A 26,406-nucleotide genomic window follows, 5' to 3' on the forward strand; every position below is an offset into this window, starting at 1 on the left:
GATCTATACATTTTTACATATAATGTGTTTTTCATTAAAATAATGTACAAAGAGTAAAGAAGTTTTAGCAGTTTAGCCCTGCTGAAAGTAACATGGGCATCACCTGCCCGCCTCGGTGGCTTGTTGCTATGTCCATATTATGCTTGGTGGGGTACTGCATCCAAATTTGGAAGTGGCTGGGGAAGTCAGAAACTAAGGTACAGCTGGTCCATCTGGCTGTGTGGTGGCAGCGGAGGAAGGACTGGCATTTCCAGGGCAGCTGACAGGGCACCAGGGAGGTGGGCGACAAGAAGGGGACCTGAGAAGGCACGTAAGACTTGCACCCAGGAATACCATTTGGATTCTTCCCTGTGTGTACATCTAAGATCTATGCACATTTCTTTGTAGTTCTACTTTAGCCCTTTTGTTTTCTACCTAGCACTGCATAATATGTAGCGTAATGTACTTACTGATTCACTTAGTGATGGCCACATAAGTTGCCTCCAACTGTTTTACTAAGATAAACAAAGCATTGTGTCCCCCACCCCGACCCGTTCCTCTATACCAGTCTGACTCCTCAAGGAATACCTAACACACAGGATCAACCTGAGTGCTAGCAATCAGAAAATATTTAATCATCACTTTTGAAACTGGTTTATGCAGGGTCTCAAAAACCAGGTAGTGTGTTTATTTGAGTGGGTCCATCTGCTGAAAGTAGATTTACAGAAAGCCACTTGCAGAATGAAAAAATTTATCAAAATCCAATTTGCCAAAAACAAATGCTCTAAATTAACAATTCCATGCATGCTTGAGACCTATTAAACAGTCTTCAACGCCTTCTGTGAGGTATGCCAAGGAGCCAGGGGCAGAGCGTGGTCATACACAAATAGAGATGAACTGCAAACTGTTTAAGAAAAATCCCGCCTATCCTTGCACCAAATGGCTGGGGTACATGCAAAACTAATACTCTGAAAAAAATCTAATTGGCAAACTCACCTTCAGCTGCTAGTTAACAGGCACAGAAATACAAATAAAACTGGTTTTATTTCCTAATAAGCTGTCTAGAGATAGGCAGGGGCTAGTGTTGGATCAGTAGTTCAACTGCTTGAGGATTGGCATCTCTGTGGCTCTCTTTGCCTCTCCTTCCTTTGTGGCTGAAAGAACTATTGCAGCTCCAGTGATCATTTTGGTGTTTGTGACAGAGGAGAGGGAAGAGGTGCCCTAGTTGTATCTATCTATCAGTTTAATCAGGGAAGCAAAAGTTTTCCCAGAGGTTCCATGGTCAAAGCTGTGTCCCCTGGCCACCCTAGCTGCAAAAGAGCCTGAGACAGTGAGCATTTAGCTTTTCCAGGTTCTTTAGTGGAGACAGATACAGGGGAAAGGGGTCGGGAATCGGTTGCAAGCTGGACCACCTACGTTATAATTAAATATAATTAACTTCTCTTTTAAAATAGGTAGCTTATAAGTCAAGAAATGTCTATCAACAATTTTAAGATTATAAATTAAAACTCGGTTCTAATCATGACATATTTTTAACAGATGCATTTCTGCTACATTGCTTTTCCTCTTTTTCCTCCCTAACATTCTACAGTGGGACTAAAGTAAAATTAATCTTTCAAGAAAAAGAGAGGAAAAAGTCAAAAGACCAACAGCGGCAAAACGCTTTCAGCCACTCCCGTTCACTGTCCTTCCACACCAAACAACATCTGGAAAACACTCCCACATCCGTTGGCATTCAAAAACTGATACAGCTGACCAAAGTCCATGTGGTTTCCTCTGGCTCCGTTAACACTGAATACTTTTTCTTCAAAAACTGAAAATTTTCTTTGTCTCTCCATGTCCTCACTTGTACCATCAAAAGGAGTGTCTTCTCGATGACGAATTAAAATTCTCTTCCAGTTTAATTTTCTGAGCCTGAAAAGAAATTTTCAGAGTAGAAAATTTGAAGATGTGTGTTCTAAAGCCCTGAAAGTAGAAGTTATAAAATAGATCTATCAATGCCTTTTCCTAGAAGTAAAGAAATGTCCTTTTATCCCACATGGATTTTATTTTAATCAAATATGATTCCAGTAATGCATGCTTAGTCATGTCTGTTTGCAATGCTATGGACTGTAAGCCTGCCAGGCTCCTCTGTCCAAGGGATTTTCCAGGCAAGAATACTGGAGTGGGTTGCCATTTCCTCCATATCCCATCCCCAAACTCATTTACTGCCATTATCACTGCCTGGTATGAGCATTTTATAAATTCCTGAATCTCAACCTCTCAAAGGGGCTTGTCATTTAGGGTATCAGTAGAGAAATAAGATTCGCTGGTGGCTCAGACAGTAAAGAATTTGCTGCAATGCAGGACACCCGGATTCAGTTCCTGGGTCAGGAAGATCCCCTGGAGAAGTGAATGGCAACCCACTCTAGTATTCCTGCCTGGAGAATTGCACGGAGGCAGGAGCCTGGCGGGCTACAGTCTATGGGGTCGCGAAGAGTCGGACACGACTGAGCGACCGACACTTTTCATTTCTTACTTTCAGAGAAATGAGATTAGAAATCTCCTTGTTCCACAGGGTACACACAACCTAACAGCATCGCTAAGATGAGAGAAGAATCAGATCCATGGAAATGGAGGGGACAGTAGCCAGTGTTGTGGGCAGGGACGTGATTTAACGTGTATCCACTGAACAGCTTCTCTGTGCCCTGTGTCAGGTAAGGGGAGTACGCTGGCCAAATGTGAGTGCTGTTTTAGACTAAATCCTGATACGACTTCAGAGACACACAGATTTCCACATCTCTAGTATCATGTGATACATGACACAGTGACAGAGTTTTTTTCTTGGGCTCCAACATCACTGCAGATGCTGACTGCAGCCATGAAATTAAGAGACGTTTGCTCCTTGGAAGAAAAGCTATGACCAACCTAGACAGCATACTAAAAAAGCAGAGATACTACTTTGCCAACAAAGGTCCGTTTAGTCAAAGCTATGGTTTTTCCAGTGGTCATGTATGGATGTGAGAGTTGGACTATAAAGAAAGCGGAGCACCGAAGAATTGATGCTTTTGAACTGTGGTGTTGGAGAAGACTCTTGAGAGTCCCTTGGACTGCAAGGAGATCCAACCAGTCCATCCTAAAGGAGATCAGTCCTGAATATCCATTGGAAGGACTGATGCTGAAGCTGAAACTCCATTACTTAGGCCACCTGATTCGAAGAACTGACTCTTTTGTAAATACCCTGATGCTGGGAAAGATTGAAGGTGGGAGGAGACGGGGACAACAGAGGATGAGATGGTTGGATGGCATCACCAACTCGATGGACGTTAAGTTTGAGCAAGCTCTGGGAGTTGGTGATGGACAGGGAGGCCTGGAGTGCTGCAGTCCACGGGGTCGCAAAGAGTTGGACTGAGTGACTGAACTGAACTGAACTGAGTATCAGGTTGTGTAGTGTAATAATTGACAAGGCATACAAAAGTTGTGAAAGCCTTGGACTTCTCTGGTGGTATACTGGATAAGAATCCACCTGCCAGTGCAGGGGACGTGGGTTCGATCACTGGCCCAGCAAGATTCCACGTACTGTGAAGCCACTGAGCTCATGTGCCACAACTCCTGAAGCCTGCATGCTTTAGGGCCTGCAAACCACAACTCCTGAAGCCCATGCCTGGCGCCCTAGAGCCAGCAAATCACAACTACTGATCCCGTGTGTCTACAGCCTGTGCTCTGCAACAAGAGAAGCCACTGCAATGAGAAGCCCCCACACCACAACTAGAGAGTAGTGGCCATTTGCTAGAAGAGGAGAGAAAGCCCGCACATAGCAATGAACACTCAGCACAACAACAAAAAAGGACTGTGATAGCCAACCTTGACCAGAATTCTTCACAGGCACTCTGTGGGCCTTCCACACAAACAACACCAGGTTTCCCAGGCATGCTAAACCCAGAGAGGGAAAGCTCCTTTGCCCACTCAAGAATATTCTTTCTTTTGTATTTGTTGTAGATATGATGGCTGTAGATCCAGAGCCTTGTGAGAATGTGGTCGCCTGGCTGGACTGTACTTCCTAGAGCAGGGGACGGGGTGACGTCTTTGCTGATGTAGCCAGAAGCATGTTCTCGAACCCACTCTGTGGCATTCAGTATACAGACATCTCCGAGACAGTTCTTTTGTAGGTATGCAGTCAGATCTGTATTCAGCTGAGCCTGCTTGGATCTACTTAATAATTCTGATCTGATGGAAAAGATATGGGATTAAAGATTAAATCAATTTTCTCAGAACAAACTTGAGAATTGCTTTTGTTCTCAGATTAGTTTTGACCTCTAAAGTTGGCCAGTGTCTGTAACATACCTGACAGTAATTTCAGGCAGGACTGCAGGGTATTTAAAAGGAAGAATACAGGCCAGAGAAAACATCACCTGATTAAAAAAGAGAGAGAAAAAAATTGCCCTAAGTGCTGTTTGAAGTTGAGACATATTTCAATGCTTCCAAAAGTAACACTGAATTACCATTGCTTCCTCAGATATGTCCAGGTTCATACTGATTGTAAAGTAAACTTTTGAAGATCGCCCTTCCATGGTCCTCTTTTCAATGCACTCTTTCAGTTCTGCCAAAGCCAGCTGGTCATTCACGACGAGCTCGTTCTCACCGGGGAACATACTGGCCAGCAGGTCTAACTCAGAGAGTTGGGCCTCTGCCTGTTCAATCTCAGTCATTTTGGGGTACCTGTAAGTTTCTGAGAAGATAAGGATAAGAGAGACATTTATAAATACAATCTTGGGAGAACTCAACATAGGTACATATTGAATATGGGTACTTATCAAAAATTTGATTTCTTAATAAAATATGACATTTAATCAGAATACCTTCTGTGTTACTTTCAGATGTAATATACTAAGGATTCAAAGGGGTTTCCCTGGTGGCTCAGTTGGTGAAGAATCTGTCTGCAATGCGGGAGACCCAGGTTTGATCCTTGGGGCAGGAAGATCCCCTGGAGAAAGGAAGAGCAATCTACTCCAGTATTCTTGCCTGGGAAATCCCATGGATAGAGGAGCCTGGCGGGCTACAGTCCATGAGGTGGCAAAAAGTTGGACACGACTGAGTGACTAAACCAGCACCAAGTATCCAAACTACAGAACAACCCAATGACAGTGATAAAACTCTAAACAAACCCAGGCACCAAATTTCTCTATATGTAGATAGTTGATGTGGCATCTTGAGATACCACAATAAGCAATTACATGGAAGTAAACTAATTGTGTAGTCAAAAGTCATTATCAGTGATATAACCAGGAGAGAGGCTCTGATTGGTTACCTTGCAAACTCAGAATGAAAAGAGTAAGGAAGAAAGTTAGATGCGTGGGTATTTTTTAATATTCATTAGTTTTTAAAAAATAGAAGAATGTGAAAAACGAAAATAAAGGCTAATTATCCCATAGCTTGAGTAACGCGTGTCAACAACAACAAAAAAGTACAAGATTATAAAATTCAAATGGCAGGGAAAGGTTAAAAAGTGAAGTCACAGTTTGCTGCTGGTGATTTCTTCCCCTAGCTAAGTCCCCCATCCAAGGCAGAGATTTTGGTGTTTCAGAAACATTTTAGGCATTACACATATACATATATGGAAAATGCATGGTGGTAAAATGTGTAAATAAATGTAGAGAATGAAATATATAATTAAAATGTATCTACAAGGGGTCATATTTACAAATCTTTTGTCCTTACTTCCTATCTCTCTCCACACCAACTATATTTTGGGGATCTATTCACTGTCAGCACATATTGATGTGTCTCATTCTTTCTGGCGGTTGACTATCATAGTGAATTAGATAGATATGTCATAATTTATTGCATTCCTTATCTGCTGACTTGGGCACTTGGGTTTTTTCCACATTTTTGCTATTACGGACACTTCTATAATGGAACTTTATGTATACGCACACACACACACGAACACACACCGTTTGGTGAGCTGTGAATAATATATACACAAGAATAGGTTTGCAGAGGTGGCTGATTGGTACAGCATTTTAAAAGTTTGGATACTGTCAAGTTGCCTTTCAGAAAGCTGCTACATGGAAGTTTAAAATTTTCACACAGTTTCCTGCTTTAAAAAAATTTCTTGGCATATAGTCTTTATATGGTGTTCTGTGTCTGCATGAGCCATTCATTAGTTTTTATTTTTAAGGCGGCAGACTCACCAGCCTTTTCTTTTACAGCTTCTGGACTTGGAATATTTGTTGGAAAAGATTCTTCCCCACTTCAAGGTTATAAAGATTACAAGATGCTAATCAAAATAGGGTTTTAAAACATTTTTTAGAATTTGATAACTTGATTTTCATTTGCAAGAAAGTGCGGGGCCATCTAATAAGACATGGAGGCTGAGCACATGTATTTATTTCTCTTTCTCTCTTTTCCCTCCATTAAAATTAGAGTAAAGGAATAGATTGTTAAATATAAAGGGACAGGAAATGACAGATAAAAGCTGTCAACAAAATACGGGAGGATGGAAAGGGGTGAATGAGTCACAGTTAACTTAGATTTCAGCTTTCTTTCCTTTATTATCTGCTCGGTCAGGTGGTGAAGGGAACTGCAGAATTTCAGAAAGGCTCAGAACTGTCAACACCAGCTACTCTGGAGAGCTGCTGTATGTATGCCACAGAAAACATGAATTTGCTGAAACTCTAGAGTCTAGACTTCAGACTCTCATTCAGGGTTTCTTAATATTGGCTCTACATATTTGATGGCCAAATCACAAATTATAACACTGTTGTTCTCAATGTATGTAGAAGAAAAATTTAAGATTATTCTATCATTGAATTAAAAGTGACATAAGGTTTCTGTATTTTACTGACACTGGTAAAATACAACACCAGCAGACTATAATGGGTTGCTGCTTCTTCAGTGTCAAGTCTGGGATATTTGAGGCAAAAAAAAGTACCCAAAGGAGTGATCATCATGTCTTTCCTTGGGTTCCAAGGTCCTTCACTGATCTGCCACCCTCTTTCCACCTTTCAGAATATTTTTGTGTTTTATATATATATAATGATTCTTTTGGGGAAGAATAGGAAAAATATCCTGAAAAGTGGAAGTCCTTCTAACACAATATTTTTAATTTATCAAGTTGGCATTAAAAAAAAGTAAAAGGGGGAAAAGTTGTTATAAGGAAAGCTGATCTAAAAATTCCAATCTTATGAAGGTGACCTCAAGAAAATCCAACACATAAAAAAGTGTTTCTAAGGACGGTCACTGTTAATAATAAGAAAAAAATCAGAAATGGCTTAAATGTTCAGCAACAGAATAGTAGTTAAGTAAATACAGAGGCATACTTTGGAGATACTTCAGGTTTACTTCTAGACCACCATAATAAAGTGAGTACCACAATAAAGTGAATGACACAAATATTTTGATTTCCCAGTGCATATAAAGGTTATGTTTATACTACACTGTAATCTGTTAAGTATGCAGTAGAATTATGTCTAAAAAACAACATACATACCTTAATGATAATCTTTTTGTAATAATGACATCAAAAATCACTGGTCACAGATCACTGTAACAAATACAGTAATAACAAAAAGTTTGAAATATTGTGAGAATTACCAAAATGTGACAGAGACATAAAGTGAGCAAATGCTGTTGGAAAAATACCAAGAGATGTGCTCAAGAGTTGCAACAAACCTTGAATTTGTCAAAAACAACAACATCAACAAAAACACAATATCTGCAAAGTGCAATAAAATGAGATATGCCTGTATACCCAAACAGTAGAATATTATGAAATAATTTAAAAAATGGAAATTGACATTGATGTTCATGATATATGGTTACTTAAAACAGTAGATTGTAAAAATAAAAAAATAAATGAAAATAAAATAGTAGATTGTAGAATATAAATCATCTTAATCAATAAATAATGTTACTACTCATTCTTATACCATCACACATACATGGGAAAAAAAAAAATCACACACAAAAAATCACCAAACTATTAACAGTTGGTTAAATGTGGGTTGACAGAAGAAGAGAAGGATTTTCACTTTTTAATTTGTATGCTTCTATATTGCTTAAAGTTCATGATTAGCATGCAGTACCTCTAAACTCACTAGAAAGGAATAAGAGTTATGCTTCTGAATGGAAAACTGAATCCCACTGATGCGGAGGAAACATGGCTTACCTTCTCAATGAGAATTTACTCTGGGGAATCAAACACCATTATTTCAGTTGGTGGTGTCTTCATGGACTTCCTTTTCATCTTTGGTAAAGGTTGATTGGGCAGCTATTATATGTAGAGCTTCATCCTTCATTCCTTCCTGGAACTATTTAGTTTGAAGATCAGGACTTACATCTAATAAAATATAGAACAGTGAAGGTAAAAAGGCCAAGTGTTAAACGAACAGTATTATCACAAGGATTAAAATGAGGGCATGATCAATAAAATGGGTCATCAAAAAAGATTTGAGGAAGGTGGCAGGATTTGAGTTGAGACATAAAGGGAGGGTAAGACTTAGACAAGGGGGGAGGAGGCATAATGGGGCGAGGGAAGAAAGGTGTGCAGGGCAAGAAAGCACAAGAAAAACAGCATGGATCTGAACTTGATCTGAACTTGTCCCTTCTTCACAAGTCCAACCGTCCAGGTATAATTCAGGGACTCATTGTTTGGAATATTTTTCCTTATGCTACTTACTGTTTGTCCTCTAAACCCATTCTTGGTCCTTCTTTACCCTTCCCTGGACTCTGGACAGCTGACCTCCACAGCCTACAGGACCCAAGTCTTCTGCATTTCTTGTGGTTGGGTTCAACCAGTGCTCTGGCTGGAAGTGGGAGGATGAGAGGATAAAGAGGCCAGGGTATTTCTTCATTTCTCTTTCCCTGCTTTGTGGGATTCTGACAATGACCTATGACCAAACTCCTGCAGGCAGCCCTTCACTTCTTTAGCTCCACTAGAGCTTTCAGCCTAGAGAAAGTCATGGTTCCTTTAAATCTGGCCACACCTTGGGACTCCCCTGGTGGTCTAGTGGTTAAGGATCTGTGTTTCCATTGCAGGGGGTGTGCGTTTGATCCCGGTCAGGGAAATAAGATCCCCTCGTACCATGTGGTATGGCCAAAAGATGTGTGTGTGTGTGTGTATGTGTGTGTGTATGTGTGTGCAGGGAACTAAGATCCCCTCGTACCGTGTGTGTGTGTGTGTGTGTGTGTGTGTGTGTGTGTGTGTGTGTGTGTGTGTGTGTGTGTGTGTGCGCGTGCGTGCAGGGAACTAAGATCGCCTCGTACCACGTGGTATGGCCAAAAGATTTGTGTGTGCGCGTGCGTGCCGCTTAGTCGCTCAGTCATGTCTGACTCTTTGTGACCCCATGGACTGTGGCCCACCAGGTTCCTCTGTCCATGGAATTTTCCACGCAAGAACAGTGGAGTGGGTTGCCATTCCTTTCTCCAGGGGATGTATGTACGCTGCTGCTGCTGCTAAGTCGCTTCAGTCATGTCCGACTCTGTGTGATCCCATAGACGGCAGCCCGTGAGGCTTCCCCATCCCTGGGATTCTCCAGGCGAGAATACTGGAGTGTGTTGCCATTTCCTTCTCCAATGCATGAAAGTGAAAAGTGAAAGTGAAGCTCAGTTGTGTCTGACTCCTAGCGACCCCATGGACTGCAGCCTACCAGGCTCCTCCATTCATGGGATTTTCCAGGCAAGAGTACCAGAGTGGGTTGCCATTGCCTTCTCCATATATATATCTTCAGAAATATTTAAAACTCCTGGATTATTAGAATTCCTTATCTTTTCTAGTCCTCTTGGAGTTGGGGAACTAGGAAACAACTCATTAGATGGTTATTAGAGGAGGTGAATTTACTTTGGTTTTTATCATAGTGGTTTTATACTCTGTTGCCAGACTGCCAAGATGCAACTCCTGGCTCTGCCACTTACCAACCATGTGACCTGAGGCAGGTGGCTTAATCTTCTGTGCCTCACTCTTCCCATCTCCAAAATGGGAATGACAAGGCTGCTGTAAGTTATTAAATGAGGATGTGTGGGAAGTGCTTAAAACGTTGCCTGGCAACAGAGTAAGTGCCATAAAGAGCTTGCTATTTTTGTACTCAATCAATGAAGATTTCTTGAGCACCTATTGTATGTCAAGCACTAAGACTCTAAGGATGGACTAAAGTAACAAAACAAAACAAATCTCTGCTGTCAGAGATTTAACCTAGTGGGAGCAGACTATGATAACAGAACAGACACACACATCGCCATGCCCTCTTCCTGGGGATCGTCCTGACCGAGGGGTTGAACACACGTCTCCTGCAGCTCCTGCATTGCAGGTTGATCCTTTATCACTGAGGCACTCGGGAAGCCCCACATACACCGCTCCCCCGTCCCCCACATATATGTCCAGCGAATAACTGTTATGAAGAAGATAAAGAAGATAAGGTGCAAGTTGCTGGGGGTGGTTCAATTATACACAGGTTGGTCAGGGACAGCCTTTTTGCTACGGTGACTGGTGGCGGGGGTGGGGGGGACGAGACTTGAAGGCACTGAAGAAAGCCATGTGTTGAAATGAGCAAAAAGTCTTCCAGGCAAAAGGAACGGCATGTCCATAGTCCAGGAAGCAGGATGATGCTACACCAGGTGGCTGGAGCAGAGTGAGCCAGGGGCAGGGTTTTAGGACAAAAGGTTAGAGAGGAAATCAGGGGCAGTCATGTTGGAACACATAGGGCATGGCCAGGATTTAGGATTTTTAAAAAAACACATGAACTCCTTATTGCCAAATTCAGACTTAAATTGAAGAAAGTGGGGAAAACCACTAAACCATTCAGGTATGACCTAAATCAAATCCCTTATGATTATACACTGGAAGTGACAAATAGATTTAAGGGACTAGATCTGATAGACAAAGTGCCTGATGAACTATGGACAGAGGTTCGTGACATTGTACAGCAGACAGGGATCAAGACCATCTCCAGGAAAACGAAATGCAAAAGAGCAAAATGGCTGTCTGAGGAGGCCTTACAAATAGCTGTGAAAAGAAGAGAAGCGAAAAGCAAAGGAGAAAAGGAAAGATATACCCATTTGAATGCAGAGTTCCAAAGAAAAGCAAGGAGAGATAAGAAAGCCTTCCTCAGCGGTCAATGCAATAAATAGAAGAAAACAATAGAATGGGAAAGACTGGAGATCTCTTCAAGAAAATTAGAGATACCAAGGGAACATTTCATGCAAAGAAGGGCTCAATAAAGGCAGAAATGGTATGGACCTAACTAACAAAAGCAGAAGATACTAGGAAGAGGTGGAAAGAATACACAGAAGAACTGAACAAAAAAGATCTTCATGACCCAGTTAATCACGATGGTGTGATCACTCACCTAAAGCCAGACATCCTGGAATGTGAAGTCAAGTGGGCCTTAGGAAGCATCACTACAAACAAAGCTAGTGGAGGTGATGGAACTCCAGTTGAGCTATTTCAAATCCTCAAAGATGGTGCTGTGAAAGTGCTGCACTCAATATGTCAGCAAATTTGGAAAACTCAGCAGTGGTCACAGGACTGGAAAAGGTCAGTTTTCATTCCAATCCCAAAGAAAGACAATGCCAAAGAAGGTTCAAAGCACCGCACAATTGCACTCATCTCACACGCTAGTAAAGTAATGCTCAAAATTCTCCAAGCCACGCTTTAGCAATATGTGAACCATGAACTTCCAGATGTTCAAGTTGGTTTCAGAAAAGGCAGAGGAACCAGAGATCAAATTGCCAACATCTACTGGATCATCGAAAAAGCAAGAGAGTTCCAGAAAAACATTTATTTCTGCTTTATTGACTATGCCAAAGCCTTTGACTGTGTGGATCACAATAAACTATTGAAAATTCTAAAAGAGATGGGAATACTAGACCACCTGACCTGCCTTTTGAGAAACCTGAGCAACAGTTAGAACTGGACATGGAACAACAGACTGGTTCCAAATAGGAAAAGGAGTACGTCAAGGCTGTATATCGTCACCCTGCTTATTTAACTTCTATGCAGAGTACATCATGAGAAATGCTGGGCTGGAGGAAGCACAAGCTGGAATCAAGATTGCTGGGAGAAATATCAATAACCTCAGATATGCAGATGACACCACCCTTATGGCAGAAAGTGAAGAGGAACTGAAGAGCCTCTTGATGAAAGTGAAAGAAGAGAGTGAAAAAGTTGGCTTAAAGCTCAACATTCAGAAAACTAAGATCACGGCATCTGGTCCCATCACTTCATGGCAAATAGATGGGGAAACAGTGGAAACAGTGAGAGACTTCATTTTGGGGGGCTTCAAAATCACTGCAGATGGTGATTGCAGCCATGAAATTAAAAGACGCTTACTCCTTGGAAGAAAAGTTATGACCAAACTAGATAGCATATTAAAAAGCAGACATTACTTTGCCGACAAAGGTCCGTCTAGTCAAGGCTATGGTTTTTCCAGTAGTCATATATGGATGTGAGTAGTTGGACTCTAAAGAAAGCTGAGCACCGAAGAATTGATGCTTTTGAACTGTGGTGTTGGAGAAGACTCTTGAGAGTCCCTTGGACTGCAAGGAGATCCAACCAGTCTGTCCTAAAGGAGATCAGTCCTGGGTGTTCATTGGAAGGACTGATGTTGAAGCTGAAACTCCAATACTTTGGCCACCTGATGCGAAGAGCTGACTCACTGGCAAAGACCCTGATGCTGGGAAAGATTGAGGGCAGGAGGAGAAGGGGACAACACAGGATGAGATGGTTGGATGGCACTGATTCGATGGACATGAGTTTGGGTGTGCTCTGGGAGTTGGTGTTGGACAAGGAGGCCTCGCGTGCTGCAGCTCATGGGTTCGCAGAGTCAGACACGACTGGGTGACTGAACTGAACTGAAAAAATATATTTATTATTTATTCAGCTGTGCCAGGTCTTAGTTGCAGCACTGGGGATCTTGCAGCGTTCAACCACCACCACCAAGGAAGTCCCAGGATTTGGGGTTTTATCCTGACTGATATGGAAGGCCACTGAAGGGGTCTGACTTATTAAAAGGCCCACACTCATTGCTGGGAAGAAGGATGGAAGCAGAGTTAGCAGGTAGGCACTACAGTGATAGAAGGAGAGATGATGGTGGCTTGGATTACGGTATGGTAGTGGAGGTGGTGAGCAACTGTTCATGTTCTAGACATGTATTAAGAGTAGACCCAACGGGATCATTGATGAATTATAGGTGATATGTAAGAATAACTCGGAGGCTTTAAGAAACTGGAAGAACGGACTTGTCATTTACTTGGATGGGGAAGATGGTGGAAATGGTCTTAGACTAGGTAATGAAATGCCTATCAAGCCACCTAGTAAATAGAGACGTCCAGCAGGCAGCTAGATGAAGAGGTATGGCGTTTATAAGAGATCTGGCTGAAGATGTAATTAGGGAGTACTAAGCTTTTCTCTAAAAGCACGTTTGTTTGTTTAGTCAGTCGGGGAGTGAGTTAATTCGGGAACACGCCTCATTGAGTTTGGAGATCTGGGTCTCAGCGACGCATGGGTGTACAGCTACCAGAGGGGTGTCACAAACAAGTGACGTGTCCAGTTCTTTTCGTAGTCGAGGTTTCAGTCCCAGAAACATATTTTCTTACTCAAGGTGTTAGTGAATATCACTGTAAGAACGCAAACTGACACGAGCTTCCTTTCTTTTTCCCTTGCAGTTTTTTTTCTTTTTACTTTGACTATTACTTTTTTTAAAGGACTTGGCTGTCCAGGTCCTAACTTACTCAGAAAGTTTCCCCTGGCCCCTACCGTAACGACAGACCACGTTCAGGGTGTGTGTGTGTGTTTGAGGGGGCGGGGGGAGCGGAGGAGAGAAGACTAGGGTGGGCGGGGCCAGGAGACGCGAAGCTAGTTCTAACCAATGAGCGGTGAGAAGTTAGTGGGAAGGCGGGGCCACCAAGTCGCCGAGTTCCCGAGCGGTGGACGGGGCCGCCGCAGCGTAGGAAGTCCGGTCCGCAGGTGCCACCGGTGGACAGAAGACTCACCTCGAGCCATGGACCCGCTCAGTGCTGTAACCTCGCGTTTCCTGGCTGCACAAACAGCTCGATTCTTATTCGGAGACACCCTCAAGGATCCCAGGGCTAGCGAACCGGAAGCCGACAAACAGCCTTGGTCCGGCCGCCAGAGGAGCGTTAGACCCCGCCTTCCCGGATGGGCGCATGCGCGTTCTCAAGCCCGCGCGTCCCGGAAATCGGAGCGGAGAAAACCCGGGTCCCGGGGCCAGGTTTATTTTCTGTCAGCCGGATAGTATTTCCCTATTCGCGTTTCCCAGTTGCTGCCACTGTCAGTGAGGAGCGTGGCCGGCAAGTTTCCTGGGTCAGGATATGGTCCACTGAAGTAACGCTCCTCAAATTCGAACTTGCGGCGGAGTCCTTCGGTGATCTTGGTATAATACAGATGGCATTCGGCAGGTAGCCTTGGAGTCCCACGTTTTGCATTCCTAAGATCTTCCCGAGTAGTAGCGGTCCTGCTGGCCCCAGAACGACGCTGCGTAGCAAGGCAGTAGGGACAGGTGAGCGTGGATAGTGGCCGTGGCGACCCTAGGAAGGACCCTGTGCCAACACAGAGATTTATCTTCGCTAATCAAGGACAGTTTTAAGCTGATTCCCCAACACGAGAGTAATTAAAAGATGTTTTTCTTAACCAACTAAATATACGCGATGCACCTTTTCCTCTATGTTACATATTCGTTGTAGAAATCTCATAAATAAGATTTATCGCCTGATACTGGGTCTTCCCTGGTGGCTTAAACGGCAAAGAATTTGCCTGCGAGAGACCTGAGTTTGATCCCTGGGTTGGGAAGATCCCCTGGAGGAGGGAAGGCTTCGCAACCAACTCAGTATTCTTGCCTGGAGATTCCACATGCTTGGCGGGCTACAGTCCATAAGGTCGCAGAGTCGGACACGACTGAGTGACTTAAGTCCAGTACAGCACAAGCTGGTATTGATATTAGGTACTATCATTGCTGTTTTTTTTTTCTTTATACAAAAATAAGATGTTTAAAGGTCTTCATAGCTGCATCTTCTACATGGTGTTTTGTGAGCATTTTTCAGTCATTAAATAATCTTTCTCCAACTTTTATGGAACATTTCAAGCATTACAGCAAAGTTGAGAGAATTTCACAGTGAAGCAATTCACAAAGAAAGGAGGAGGAGGAAGTTGATTTTGCTCTCCAAAGGATTTTTGGAATGTCTGAAGACATTTTGAGTTGTCACAACTGGAAGGATGTGTGCTTTGGGCACCTAATGGGTAGAATCCAGGGATACTGCTCAACTTACCAGGGTGCACCAGGGTGTCCCCCTACAAAAAATTTGGTCTAAAATGCCTGTAGTGCTAAGGTTAAGAAACTGACCTCAACAATGCCTAACTAGCTTTGTCATATAGCTAATTCATCCATCCCATCTCTTTTAATGCATTTCAAAGTAAACTGCAGACATTAGTCTACTTCTAAGTACTTAAGCATGCATAACATTAGGATTTCAATTATGTAGTTTTTTTTTTTTAAGTAAAAAGGAACTGTATATCTTAAATGTATATTTGCTGAGTTTTGACAAATTCATACACCTTGGTACCTCAAATCCTATTAAGGTGTAAAACATTACAGCACCCCAGAAAATTCTTTCAGGTTTCTTCCCAGTCAGTCCTCAACCAACCCAACAGGCAACTATTAGTCTTTTTTTTTCCCCCCACACCTTAATTAGTTTTGCCTGTTCTAGAACTTTATAGAGATGAAATTATCCAGTAGGTACTTTTGTGTAAGGCTCCTTTGTGTGTATCCATGTTCTTCTGTGTATCAGTAATTTCTTTTTATTCCTTAGTTGTATCCACTCAGAGACTATACCTCAGTTCTTCCATTCCTCTTTTGATGGAGACATGGGCCGTTTGCAGTTTTTTGGCTGTTATGAGTAAGGCTGCTGTGAATAGTCAAGTACCAGCATTTCTCATGACTGAATTTCTTCAGTAAGTATTAAGCATTATGTTCCAAACACTTCTAGGTTCTAGAGATATAGCCGCGAGAATAAGACAAAGACAAAGAATAAGACAAAGATCCCCCCATCTCAGAGAGCTTAGGTCTGCTTTTTTCTGGGTATTTATGGGAGCAGGGGAGAAGGAATTGGCACCCCACTCCAGTATTCTTGCCTGGAAATCCCACAGACAGAGGAGGCTGGTGGGCTATAGTCCATGGGGTCACAAAGAGTCAGTCAAGACTGAGTAACACACACACATAAGGTCAGGGAGTTGGGGCAGGGGGTAAATATATAGGTAACTATGAACAAAAATACCAGATAGTGACAAATGCTCGGTAGAGAAGTAAAATAAGGTGATGTGAGTGATAGGGTAGCCATGTCACCTACGTTTTTCAGCCAGTTTCTTTATGTGAAAGTGACTGAAAGTGTGAACAGAATTTAAAGATCAAAAGTGAATGGCATTCTAGGTGTGGTACAATGGCCCTAAGGCCATTTTAGAATAGAAAAGAGGAAAAAAAAAACAAGGCCTATGTGCTAAATGATGAAAACTTAAAAAATTATATAAGCAGTATAGAGCAGGAGAGCCGTTTACCCCCCAAATTTAGCCATCATTACTCTGGCCAATTTGACAGGTTAGGGTGCCACTTTCTTAACCTACTTTTATCAGATTACTAATAACGATGACTGTTTCTTTGTATCATGTTTTTATTGTGAATTACCTGTTTATATCCTTTGCCTGCTTTTCTGTTGGGACCTGCATCTTTTCCCCTAGCGATTATTGTATCTTCTGCATAGGACTAAACTCCAAGGCGATGAAAGCCAATGTTTATTTCACTTTACAGAGGGCTTGGCACTTAACCTGAACTTCCAGATGTTCAAGCTGGTTTTAGAAAAGGTAGGGGAACCAGAGATCAAATTGCTAACATCCGATGGATCATTGAAAAAGCAAGAGAGTACCAGAAAAACATCTATTTCTGCTTCATTGACTATGCCAAAGCCTTTGACTGTGTGGATCACAATAAACTGGAAAATTCTGAAAGAGATGGGAATACCAGACCACCTGACCTGCCTCTTGAGAAACCTGTATGCAGGTCAGGAAGCAACAGTTAGAACTAGACATGGAACAACAGGCTGGTTCCAAACAGGAAAAGGAGTACGTCAAGGCTATATATTGTCACCCTGCTTATTTAACTCATATGCAGAGTACATCATGAGAAACGCTGGGCTGGAGGAAGCACAAGCTGGAATCAAGAGTGCCGGGAGAAATATCAATAACCTCAGATAGGCAGATGACACCACCCTTAATGGCAGAAAGCGAAGAAGAACTGAAGAGGCTCTTGATGAAAGTGAAAGAGAAGAGTGAAAAAGTTGGCTTAAAGCTCAACATTCAGAAAACTAAGATCACGGCACCTTGTCCGATCACTTCATGGCAGATAGATGGGTAAGCAGTGGCTGACTTTTTCTTGGCTCCAAAATCACTGCAGATGGTGATTGCAGCCATGAAATTAAAAGACACTTACTCCTTGGAAGGAAAGTTATGACCAACCTAGGTAGCATATTAAAAAGCAGAGACATTACTTGGTCAACAAAGGTCCGTTTAGTCAAGGCTATGGTTTTTCCAGTGGTAATGTATGGATGTGAGAGTTGGACTATAAAGAAAGCTGAGCGCCGAAGAATTGATGCTTTTGAACTGTGGTGTTGGAGAAGACTCTTGAGAGTCCCTTGGACTGTGAGGAGATCCAACCAGTCCATCCTAAAGGAGATCAGTCCTGGTTGGTCATTGGAAGGTCTGATGTTGAAGCTGAAACTCCAATACTTGGGCCACCTGATGCGAAGAGCTGACTCACTGGAAAAGACCCTGATGCTGGGAAAGATTGAAGGCGGGAGAAGGGGACAACAGAGCATGAGATGGCTGGATGGCATCACCGACTCGATGGACATGGGTTTGGGTGGACTCGGAGTTAGTGATGGACAGGGAGGCCTGGCGTGCTGTGGTTCATGGGGTTGCAAAGAGTCAGACACGACTGAGCGACTGAACTGAACTGAACGCAGAAACAGTAAATATTTGTAAATTTTACCCTATCAGAAAGGTTAGTTCAAGACTATACACTTAACTTTAGAAGTCGGCTGGTCAGAATTAGGGAAAATGAGTAAAATTTAAATGTCCCCCTTCAAATGTGACGTGTTTGAGTAAGGTAACCATCCAGGAGACTACAAATGTCTGACCACCCCCAGGTACCCATATTTTAGAACTATTTAAATAATCCAATAATCACAGTGGGGCCAGTGGTATAAAGAACCCGCCTGCCAATGCCGGTGACACAAGAGACACGGGTTAGATCCCCTGATTGGGAAGATCCCTTGAGTAGGAAATGGGAACCACTTCGGTATTCTTGCCTGGGAAATTCCATGGAGGAGAAAGGAACCTGGTGAACTGCAGTCCACGGGGTCGCAAAGAGTCCCCAGGACTGAGCGCATATGCACCTAATTACAGGAAGCGAGGGGAAAAAAAAAAATCATTGACAGCCAAGTCTGTCACAAGCCGCCGCGTTCATACTTCCGGCGCGAGTCGCGCGCAGGCGCCGATTAACAAGCGTCAGTGGGCTGGGCCCCCTGGGCCACAGCCACTTCCCATAATGCCGCGTACCGGAAGTTGTTGCTTTCCAGGGGTCACGCTGGCTCCTGCTCCGTCTCTCTCAATTCGTCACCGGGGAGGAAGACGGAGCCGGCTGCCCAGCCCGAGGGGCCATTAGGGGAGGCAGCTATGGGCGCTGTCGCCGTGGGTGAGTTCCGCTCCCACTGCCTTCGCAGTCACCACTCGCATGTCGTCCTGCGCGCCCGGGAGCCCGAATTTTCCTGCCCCGACCTCGTTCTCTCCTCGAAGGCCCCTCTGCCTTTAAGCACGTTACCTGGCCTCGGCCCAGTACCGCGTTCTTATTGGCCTCACGTCCTGTCAGTTCCAGGAGCTGACCAATGAGTTGTCGGTGCTGGCGCCCTCCTCGACCCAGTGGACCCCGAGGTTTCCCCCGTGGGTGCGGAACGGTTGGAAGGGAAGGGGAGGTGTGGCGCGCTCCGCGCGGCCGGGGACTCTTCTTACGAGTTGGCGCTGAGTTTGCTGCCGCGTCCGCGTGTTGATTATTAGGACAGGCAGTAGCTGTCGTCTAGTCGATTCAGTGCTCCCAGGGTAGGACACATTTTCGCGAAACTTGAAAGCCTTGTTTTAGCCCCGCTGACAGAAGTTTTCCAAATGCCTGCATGTTTAATGGATCCGAGCCAGGCCTGGGAAAGACTGAAAGGGCGGAGAGGGAAGGGAACTGGGTTAATATGAGAGCCGGTAGGACCAGCTGTGATTTACCTTTTGCGTGAAGCCCTGCAGAGTAATTTGGCGCAGAAGGTAAAGCTCATCAGAAGACTCGCCTGAAAAATTGAGTAGGTTTATGGATGTTTTATGGCTGATGATACTCACAGCCCTCTCTTTTCACAACTCATTAGATGCTCTTTATAGTTGTCAAATATTTACTGGGAGCTCTTTTTTTCCACATCATTGAAGCAGTCCCCTACTGTCCTTTACCTGCAGCAATTACAGTTCGTCTTTCAAGTTTTCCTTTAGTGTCTGGACTACTAGCAAGTCCAAAACCAGATTTGCTAGTGCTGTCTTCACTTCTGCAGATTTCTTCATTCTTTACCTTTTTCTTTCTCACCGGAATTTGTGTGCTTTATTCTTGTATACCTACCTTTGCACCTTACAATCATCTTTAATGCCACAGGTACTATTCTCTTTTTCTATTTCGATGCAAGAAGTATTTCTGGATCTACTATATGCTAACACTATTCTAAATGCTGTAGGTGATTCAGAAGTAAGGCCTAAAACCCTTTCTTGCTCCTAGAACTTTAGATTCCAGGTAGAGAAATAACACATATCCAGGTAAACGATTTAAGAAGCATCTCACTTATGTATCTGATTAGGGTACAAGATGAATACTGCACACTGAACGCTGGGGAAGCAGAGTTGAGCGGTTTATTTAAAGTCAAATGGTTGCCTAAGGCTCCATTGAAATGAAAATCTTGGAGGAATTGGGAAGATTTGGATAGTTGGAGTGAACTCCCAGGTAGAGAGTAAAGGCTTAGAGGTGGAAGGCAAGGTGTTTTGGAGTGGAGAGTACAGGAGTCTACAGGATTCTGCTTTGGAACCAAAAGATCTGCGATTTAAGTTCCATTTCTGCCACCTTGTGATCTTTCAGCATTTTGAGTTTCCTTCTTTAGCGCAGTGCTCCATTTAAAGGCTTTTGTGAAAATCAAATGAGATAATATTTATGAAAAGGCTTTGAAAATCCGAAGCACTGTATGACTAAATATTAATGGTTCTTTTCTGAGAAGTAGTGAGAGTCAGGGTTACCAGAGTGTTGAGGACAATTTATAAAGGACCATGAGTACACAGCACAGGAGAGTGGGTTGAAAAACTAAGTACTTTGAATCAGGAGAGTGATTTGATGAAAATGGCGTCATTGGAAGATAATGGCAGTACTAGAATGCAGCACAGATTAGAGGGAGTTGGATTGGAGGAAGGCAAGAACTTGGGTGCTGTCTCCCCACCCCCCCCACCCGCCCAAATCAGAATATACCCTCATTTTGTATATAACCATATAGTTGTGTTCTGTTAATAAATCCGTTGGTTTTGTAAATATGCAACTCTGTTAATGTTTTATCTTTGAAAAGGGTAACAGTTAATCATTTGACACTCATTTTTCTTACAAACCTTGTGGGATTACCTTGAATTACCCTCACACATTAAGAACTAAAGAAGGAATATTTTTAAGACTCTAAGTCAGAGCAAGATGACAGCTACGTTTCAGAATTAATTGGGAAGTTTTTTAAAAATATATGTCCCACGTCCTACTTTCCACTTACGCAATCAGAATTTTCATAAGCATCCCAGGTAAAATAATTATTATAGTCATTTAAGTTATTTTGACACTAAGTTATTCTAGTGTGTGTGAACTATAACTTTTCAACATCATTATTAGGTAGACCTGTATGTACTTTCAGTATTTTTCATGTTTTCTAATTTTTAATTGTTGACTGAAGAAGTGATTTGATATGAGCTAGATTTGTCATATTATCTCAAACTGATTTTGTCAAGAATATAATTTAAATGGTTGAGAAAACAGATGTAATCAGTTTTCAGTTAACATCTATAGGAAGTTCTGGTGTGGAAAGATGCAGAACAGTATATCACATTTTACATTTGGCTTTGAAATTATTTTGCAAATTTTCTAACTCCCTCTAGGAGATTGTTTTCAGAATTTTAATTTTCTTTGAGAAGTTATCAATCTAATTGCATTGCCTGCAAGAACTAAGATAGCTTTGAAGAGAAGGAAATTAAAGTTTCAAAGTGCTACCACCATTCCACATTTATGTAGTGAGAAGTTGAATAAAGTAGTGTAAAGTGCCAAGACTTCAAGATCTGTCTAAAAAGATCCAGATTCTCTCCAGACCTTTACATTTATTGAAAACCTCTTAACATTACTAAGAATCAGTTTCCTAAGCTATGAAAAACAGAGGTAATTCTCAACTTCGGGGTTCTTATTGAAAACTGAATGATATGTGTGAATGGTCTTTGTAACTTATAAAGTATGATAGATACACAAAATGATGTGGTTTAGTTATGTTACTGTATCCTAGAGAACTGTAAAACTTTTTTTTTTGGTCAAGCTAACTTTATCTTGTTTTCTAGATTGTTATTTTGTGTCAGTAAGTAATCCCTAAAGTGCCAACATGGGAAAGAAACGGACAAAGGGAAAAACTGTTCCAATTGATGATTCTTCTGAATCTTTAGGTATATTTCACCAATTAAATCTTTAAAGTAATGTTTGTATCCCTAAATGGACATCTATTTTAATACGTAAAAATGGGCTCAAAGTGTTTTGATTACGTTATTCTCTAATTTGCATTTTAACTTAATGTTTGTATGGACGTGTCATTTAATAGTCTGCACAACATTTTTAATGGTGTGATATTTACTCCATTGATATAAAAGACCATGGGTGCATATTTCATGCTTTATTTAGGTAATCCTCTACTGTTATAGATACTCTTCCACTTTTCAGTGTTATGAATGGAGTGATAGTAAACATTTTTGTAGCTAAAACTGTGCACATCTGATTATCTTCTTGGTACAGATCCTAGAATTAAAATTGCTGAATTAAATGGTATAAATATTTTCAAGGTTCTTTTGGATCTATTGCTATTCACAGATGTATTACTAATGTAGAGGCCCCGTAATAGCATAACAGAGTACACATTTCTCTGAACCTTTATTGACACAGGTTGGTATCATTTGTAAAAATCTTTGCTGATTTGCTAGTTGAAAACGAATATTTTCTTTTTTCAGTTTGTGTTGTTTTTGACTACTTACTGGGCTTTAGTAGTTTTTCACATGATCTTATTTGCATTCGTATTCTCTTGGTGCATATTCATTGGACTTAAAGCTAATTGTGCCACTTGATGAGTTTCTAAACCTCCAGGAGCCCTGAAAGAACTCAAGCCCTTTAGAGTGGCTTGCATAGCCTGTTACTGATTTGGCCCCAGTGAGGTTTTCAGTCTCAGGTCCTGCTGCTCATTATTACACATGTGATTGCCATTCTGAAAAGACTACATGCACTTTTACATTTTATACCTCCATCCCTTTGTTAATGGGCTGTGGCCTTTTCTGGGTCAGGAAGATCCCCTGGAAGAGGAAATGGTAATGCACTCCAGTATCTGCCTGGAGAATCCCATGGACAGAGGAGCCTAATGGGCTACCGTCTATGGAGTCACAAAGAGTCAGACACGACTGAGCAACTAAGAACAAGGCCTTTTCAGATTGTTTACTCCATGAGGTCATAGTTTAAACTATGAGCTTGAAATTAAAAAGACTTAAATCCAGATTCTGGTATAGCCACTCAGTAGTTATGTGACCTTGGCCACTAACTTTGAGGTTCCTCATCTATCACTGGAAGTAGTATAGTCTGCTTTTTGTGGTGGTTGTGTAGATTAAATGTGATGATGTGTGTAAAGACTTAGCACAGTGTCATGCTCATAGTAAGTGCTTAATCAGTATAAGAATTTTTTATGATTATACATATCTCCCAAGATTGTACAGGCATTACCTCTACTGTGAAACTTCTGTTGACTTTAGTCTTCTCTTGTGCTGCTGTAGCATGTGTGTGGGCTCCCTGGGTGGTACAGTGGTTAAGAATTCACCTGCCAATGCAGGAGACATAGGCGACGCGTGTTCAGTCCTTGGGTTGGGAAGATGCCTTGGAGAAGGAAATGGCAACCTACTCCAGTATTCTTGCCTGGAGAATCCCATGGACAGAGGAGCCTGGCAGACTACAATTCATGGGGTCGCAAAGAGTTGGACATGACTGAACTACTAAGCAGCCACACATATCTATATAGCATGTCTAGAGATTCTTATGTATTCACTTATTTGCTTCTCCTGCAAGAATGTGAGCTGCTCAAAGAAAGAGCTGTGAGTTGGTCACTTTTTAGGTTGTGTTGTCTATTACAGTGCTGGACGTGCAGCAGTTGTATTGTTGACTGAATGAGGGACCTTCTCTGCAGCCTTTTAAAATAAAGAGGATAATAGATACAGTTGATAAATTGAAGTGAATTTAGGGTGGTGGTGGTTATACCTAGGACTTCCAAGTTTGTATAGAATTTTTTTTACATAATCATCTCATGATCAAATATCAGACAAAAATTTAAGTTTTTGGGTTATCTAACAATTAGTTTACAGAGTAAATTCATTTTTGAAGTTCAAATCAGGTGTAAGTTTTGAGATTAACTGAAGAAAGTCATATTCTATCTCATATTTATTATTTGTTTTAATAGAACCTGTGTGCAGACACATTAGAAAAGGATTGGAACAAGGTAATTTGAAAAAAGCTTTAGTGAATGTGGAATGGAATATTTGTCAAGATTGTAAGACGGACAATAAAGTAAAAGATAAATCTGAAGAAGAAACAGAAGAAAGTCCTTCAGTTTGGCTGTGTCTTAAATGTGGCCATCAGGTATGCTTAGATTCTGATCGATTCGGAATTGTATTAAACTCTTTGAAATTATTTTAGAAAATATTACCTAAAAGCATGGTGTGGATGACTAGAAGGTGTGTTGGTGTAGTTCGTGTTCCCTGGGGAACAGGTTCGGAGACAGGTTTGTGTGTAGGGGGTTTACTGGGGAGTATTCTCAGGTACTGTACTAGGAAAACAGGGAGAGAAGCCAGCTTAGGCAGAGGCAGCGTTCCAGGGCCTCAGCTGAACCCACAGTGGAGTCTGGTCCTCAGAGAGATCCGGGACTGAGGTGTGGGGCCAAGCCTCTGTCCTTGTGCCTAGACCAGTCATTGGACGTTGGTTGCTTCTGGGGAATGGAACTGATGGTAAGGAAGGCAGCTTCCTTCCACAGAGGATAATTTCTTGGGGATGGACAGACTGAGCTGTGTACTGTCCCCAGGCCACATTTCTGCCCTCTGGGGAATGAATACCTTGAGTCTGGTGGTATCTGGGTGGCAGAACAGCTCACAGGTATCCTCATGGTACTAAAGGTCAGGAGGGCATCTTATTCAACCTTGATGGTGGTGAGTTTACCTGTTAGGAAACTGGACTGAGTGGTGGTAACATTTTCTATAACTACAGTATAATAGCACAGCCGGGATATTAACATTGATACAACCCAACAGTCTTAATCAGGTCTCCCCAGTGTTACGTCTCTTAGTTTGTGTGGGGGTATATGTGTGCTGTGTATGTATTAAGTGCTGTTCGGTTTGGCACCTGTATAGATTCGTATCCACCACCACAGTCAAGGTATTGAAAAGTTCCCACATCACATGGAGCTCTTATGTTGCCTTATAAAAATCATACCCACCTCTGTACTGCCATCCTTCCCCCCAGCCCCTCGCAACCTCTAGTCTATTCCCTATTTCTAAAATTTTGTCATTTCAAAAATGTTGTAGAAGTGAATCATGTGATACACAACATTTTGGGACTGACTGTTCTGACTTACACTTCTGAAGGTTTTCCCAAGTCCTGTGTCTCAGTGGCTTCTTCTTTTTATTTCTAAGTGGTATTCCATGGTGGGATGTACCACAGTTTGTTCACCTGTTAAAGGACATCTGGGCTGATCTCATTTTTTGGTGATCATGAGTAAAGCTGCTATGAACATTTGTGTACACATTTTTGTGTGAATTTAATTTAAGATTTCGTTTCTCTGGGGAAAATGTCCAAGAGTGCAACTGCTGGGTAATATGATAATTAAATGTTTAGTTTTGAAGATACTCCCAAGCTTTTCCAGAATGGCTGTCCCATTTTATATTCCTCCCAGTAGTGTTAGAGTGATCCACTCTCTCCATCCTTGCCAGCATTTAGTATTGTTACAGTTTTTTATTTTAATCATTCTGATAGGTAATACGGAGAAGGCAATGGCACCCCACTCCAGTACTCTTGCCTGGAAAATCGCATGGACGGAGGAGCCTGGTAGGCTGCAGTCCATGGGGTCGCGAAGAGTCAGACACGACTGAGCGACTTTACTTTCACTTTTCACTCTCATGCATTGGAGAAGGAAATGGCAACCCACTCCAGTGTTCTTGCCTGAAGAATCCCAGGGACGGCGGAGCCTGGTGGGCTGCCATCTATGGGGTCGCACAGAGTCGGACACGACTGAAGCGACTTAGCAGCAGCAGCAGATAGGTAATATCTCACTGTGGCCAGACAGTTACAAAATTTTATGTTGGCATTTTTATTTATTTGTATTTGAAAAGTTGTCATTTAACCTGTTAGATGCATATGATGAGCATGAATATATTTTACTACTACAAATTTTTCCATAATGCATTTCCTATTATAAATTTTATTTGTTTTGCTAGTTTTTTAATTCCTTAGGGTAAGACAGTATCAGTATTAACTGTTAACTTTCTTCCCAATAGTTATGTTTTACACTGTTAGCACAGGATTCTCAGTTATTAAGATATCTCATGTTTGTTTCAGATAGCCTCAATTGGTGTTAGACTTTGCAAAATCAATACCAAATTTCAGTTCATTTATTTTAGAACTAAATGTTGAATGGGATAAATTCAATCAGTAGGTTTGATATCATAGTTAAAGGGTTAGAAGCCATTGATGGATATTTGACCCCCAAAGTATATTTTTTAGTAGCTGCAGTAGAGACAGGACCACTTACTGTAGTGTCCTGGAGAGAGTTGAAGGCCTGATTCAGCTAGATACATAGTAAAGATGTGCTGCTTAGCTGTGGCTAATCAGCTGGAGGTGAACAATCTGGTCATGCTCTTTTGTGAATACGCCTATGCAGATGTAGGTGGAAGTCTCCCACTTACTTGTTCAATTAATGCTTATTGACCTCCCTCACTTTGCTAGTCTTTGGTAATAGATTAATTTCTATTCTTCATGCCTTCAGGATTTACACTCCTGCAGAAGGGGTGTG

The 26,406-nt window shown here is 42.0% G+C and overlaps 2 protein-coding genes across 40 annotated transcripts in view; one reads left to right on the top strand and one right to left on the bottom strand.

The window, feature by feature from the left end:
- Positions 1–633: 633 nt before the first annotated feature.
- On the bottom strand, positions 634–18,819 carry RWDD2B (RWD domain containing 2B). 21 transcript variants are annotated; one of them, XM_081572821.1, is made up of 9 exons: positions 18,578–18,819; positions 8,639–8,765; positions 8,129–8,299; positions 7,451–7,504; positions 4,818–4,942; positions 4,461–4,687; positions 4,303–4,370; positions 3,823–4,185; positions 634–1,893 (listed from the first exon to the last, which is right to left on the bottom strand). In XM_081572821.1, the coding sequence occupies exons 6-9, from the start codon at positions 4,665–4,667 to the stop codon at positions 1,659–1,661; spliced, it is 873 nt and encodes a 290-aa protein (XP_081428947.1). In that variant the 5' UTR covers positions 4,668–4,687; positions 4,818–4,942; positions 7,451–7,504; positions 8,129–8,299; positions 8,639–8,765; positions 18,578–18,819; the 3' UTR covers positions 634–1,658. The 21 variants fall into 21 exon arrangements, with proteins under 21 accessions (XP_081428947.1, XP_081428948.1, XP_081428950.1 ...); XM_081572822.1 differs by lacking the exon at positions 18,578–18,819 and adding an exon at positions 13,948–14,109; XM_081572824.1 differs by lacking the exon at positions 18,578–18,819 and adding an exon at positions 13,712–13,746.
- The window catches only part of USP16 (ubiquitin specific peptidase 16), a 30,366-nt gene continuing 17,811 nt past the window's right edge, over positions 13,852–26,406 (top strand). For 2 of the 19 annotated variants that reach the window (XM_081572790.1, XM_081572803.1), the window contains exons 1-4: positions 13,852–14,915; positions 15,781–15,922; positions 21,665–21,766; positions 23,806–23,984. In XM_081572790.1, the coding sequence (XP_081428916.1) occupies positions 21,706–21,766; positions 23,806–23,984 (240 nt within the window). In that variant the 5' untranslated portion in view covers positions 13,852–14,915; positions 15,781–15,922; positions 21,665–21,705. Of the gene's footprint in view, positions 14,916–15,780; positions 15,923–18,588; positions 18,714–18,964; positions 19,698–20,723; positions 20,867–21,664; positions 21,767–23,805; positions 23,985–26,406 lie in introns of those variants that run through there. The other 17 variants (XM_081572786.1, XM_081572795.1, XM_081572792.1 and 14 more) reach the window with 9 other exon arrangements.

The sequence above is a fragment of the Giraffa tippelskirchi genome, chromosome 2 (genome assembly GCF_054371585.1).
Source record: "Giraffa tippelskirchi isolate mGirTip1 chromosome 2, T2T-mGirTip1v1.2.pri, whole genome shotgun sequence".
Classification (NCBI taxonomy): Eukaryota; Metazoa; Chordata; class Mammalia; order Artiodactyla; family Giraffidae; genus Giraffa; species Giraffa tippelskirchi.

What these genes read in the sequence shown, in the direction of transcription:
- RWDD2B (XM_081572826.1), bottom strand. Translation starts at nt 4,667, where the DNA reads ATGACTGAGATTGAACAGGCAGAGGCCCAACTCTCTGAGTTAGACCTG. An exon ending in CTGCCTGAAATTACTGTCAG is followed by an intron (nt 4,186 to 4,302) that starts GTATGTTACAGA and finishes CTTTTCCATCAG; the next exon opens with ATCAGAATTATTAAGTAGAT. An exon ending in TGTGAAGAATTCTGGTCAAG is followed by an intron (nt 1,894 to 3,822) that starts GTTGGCTATCAC and finishes ATTTCTTTTCAG; the next exon opens with GCTCAGAAAATTAAACTGGA.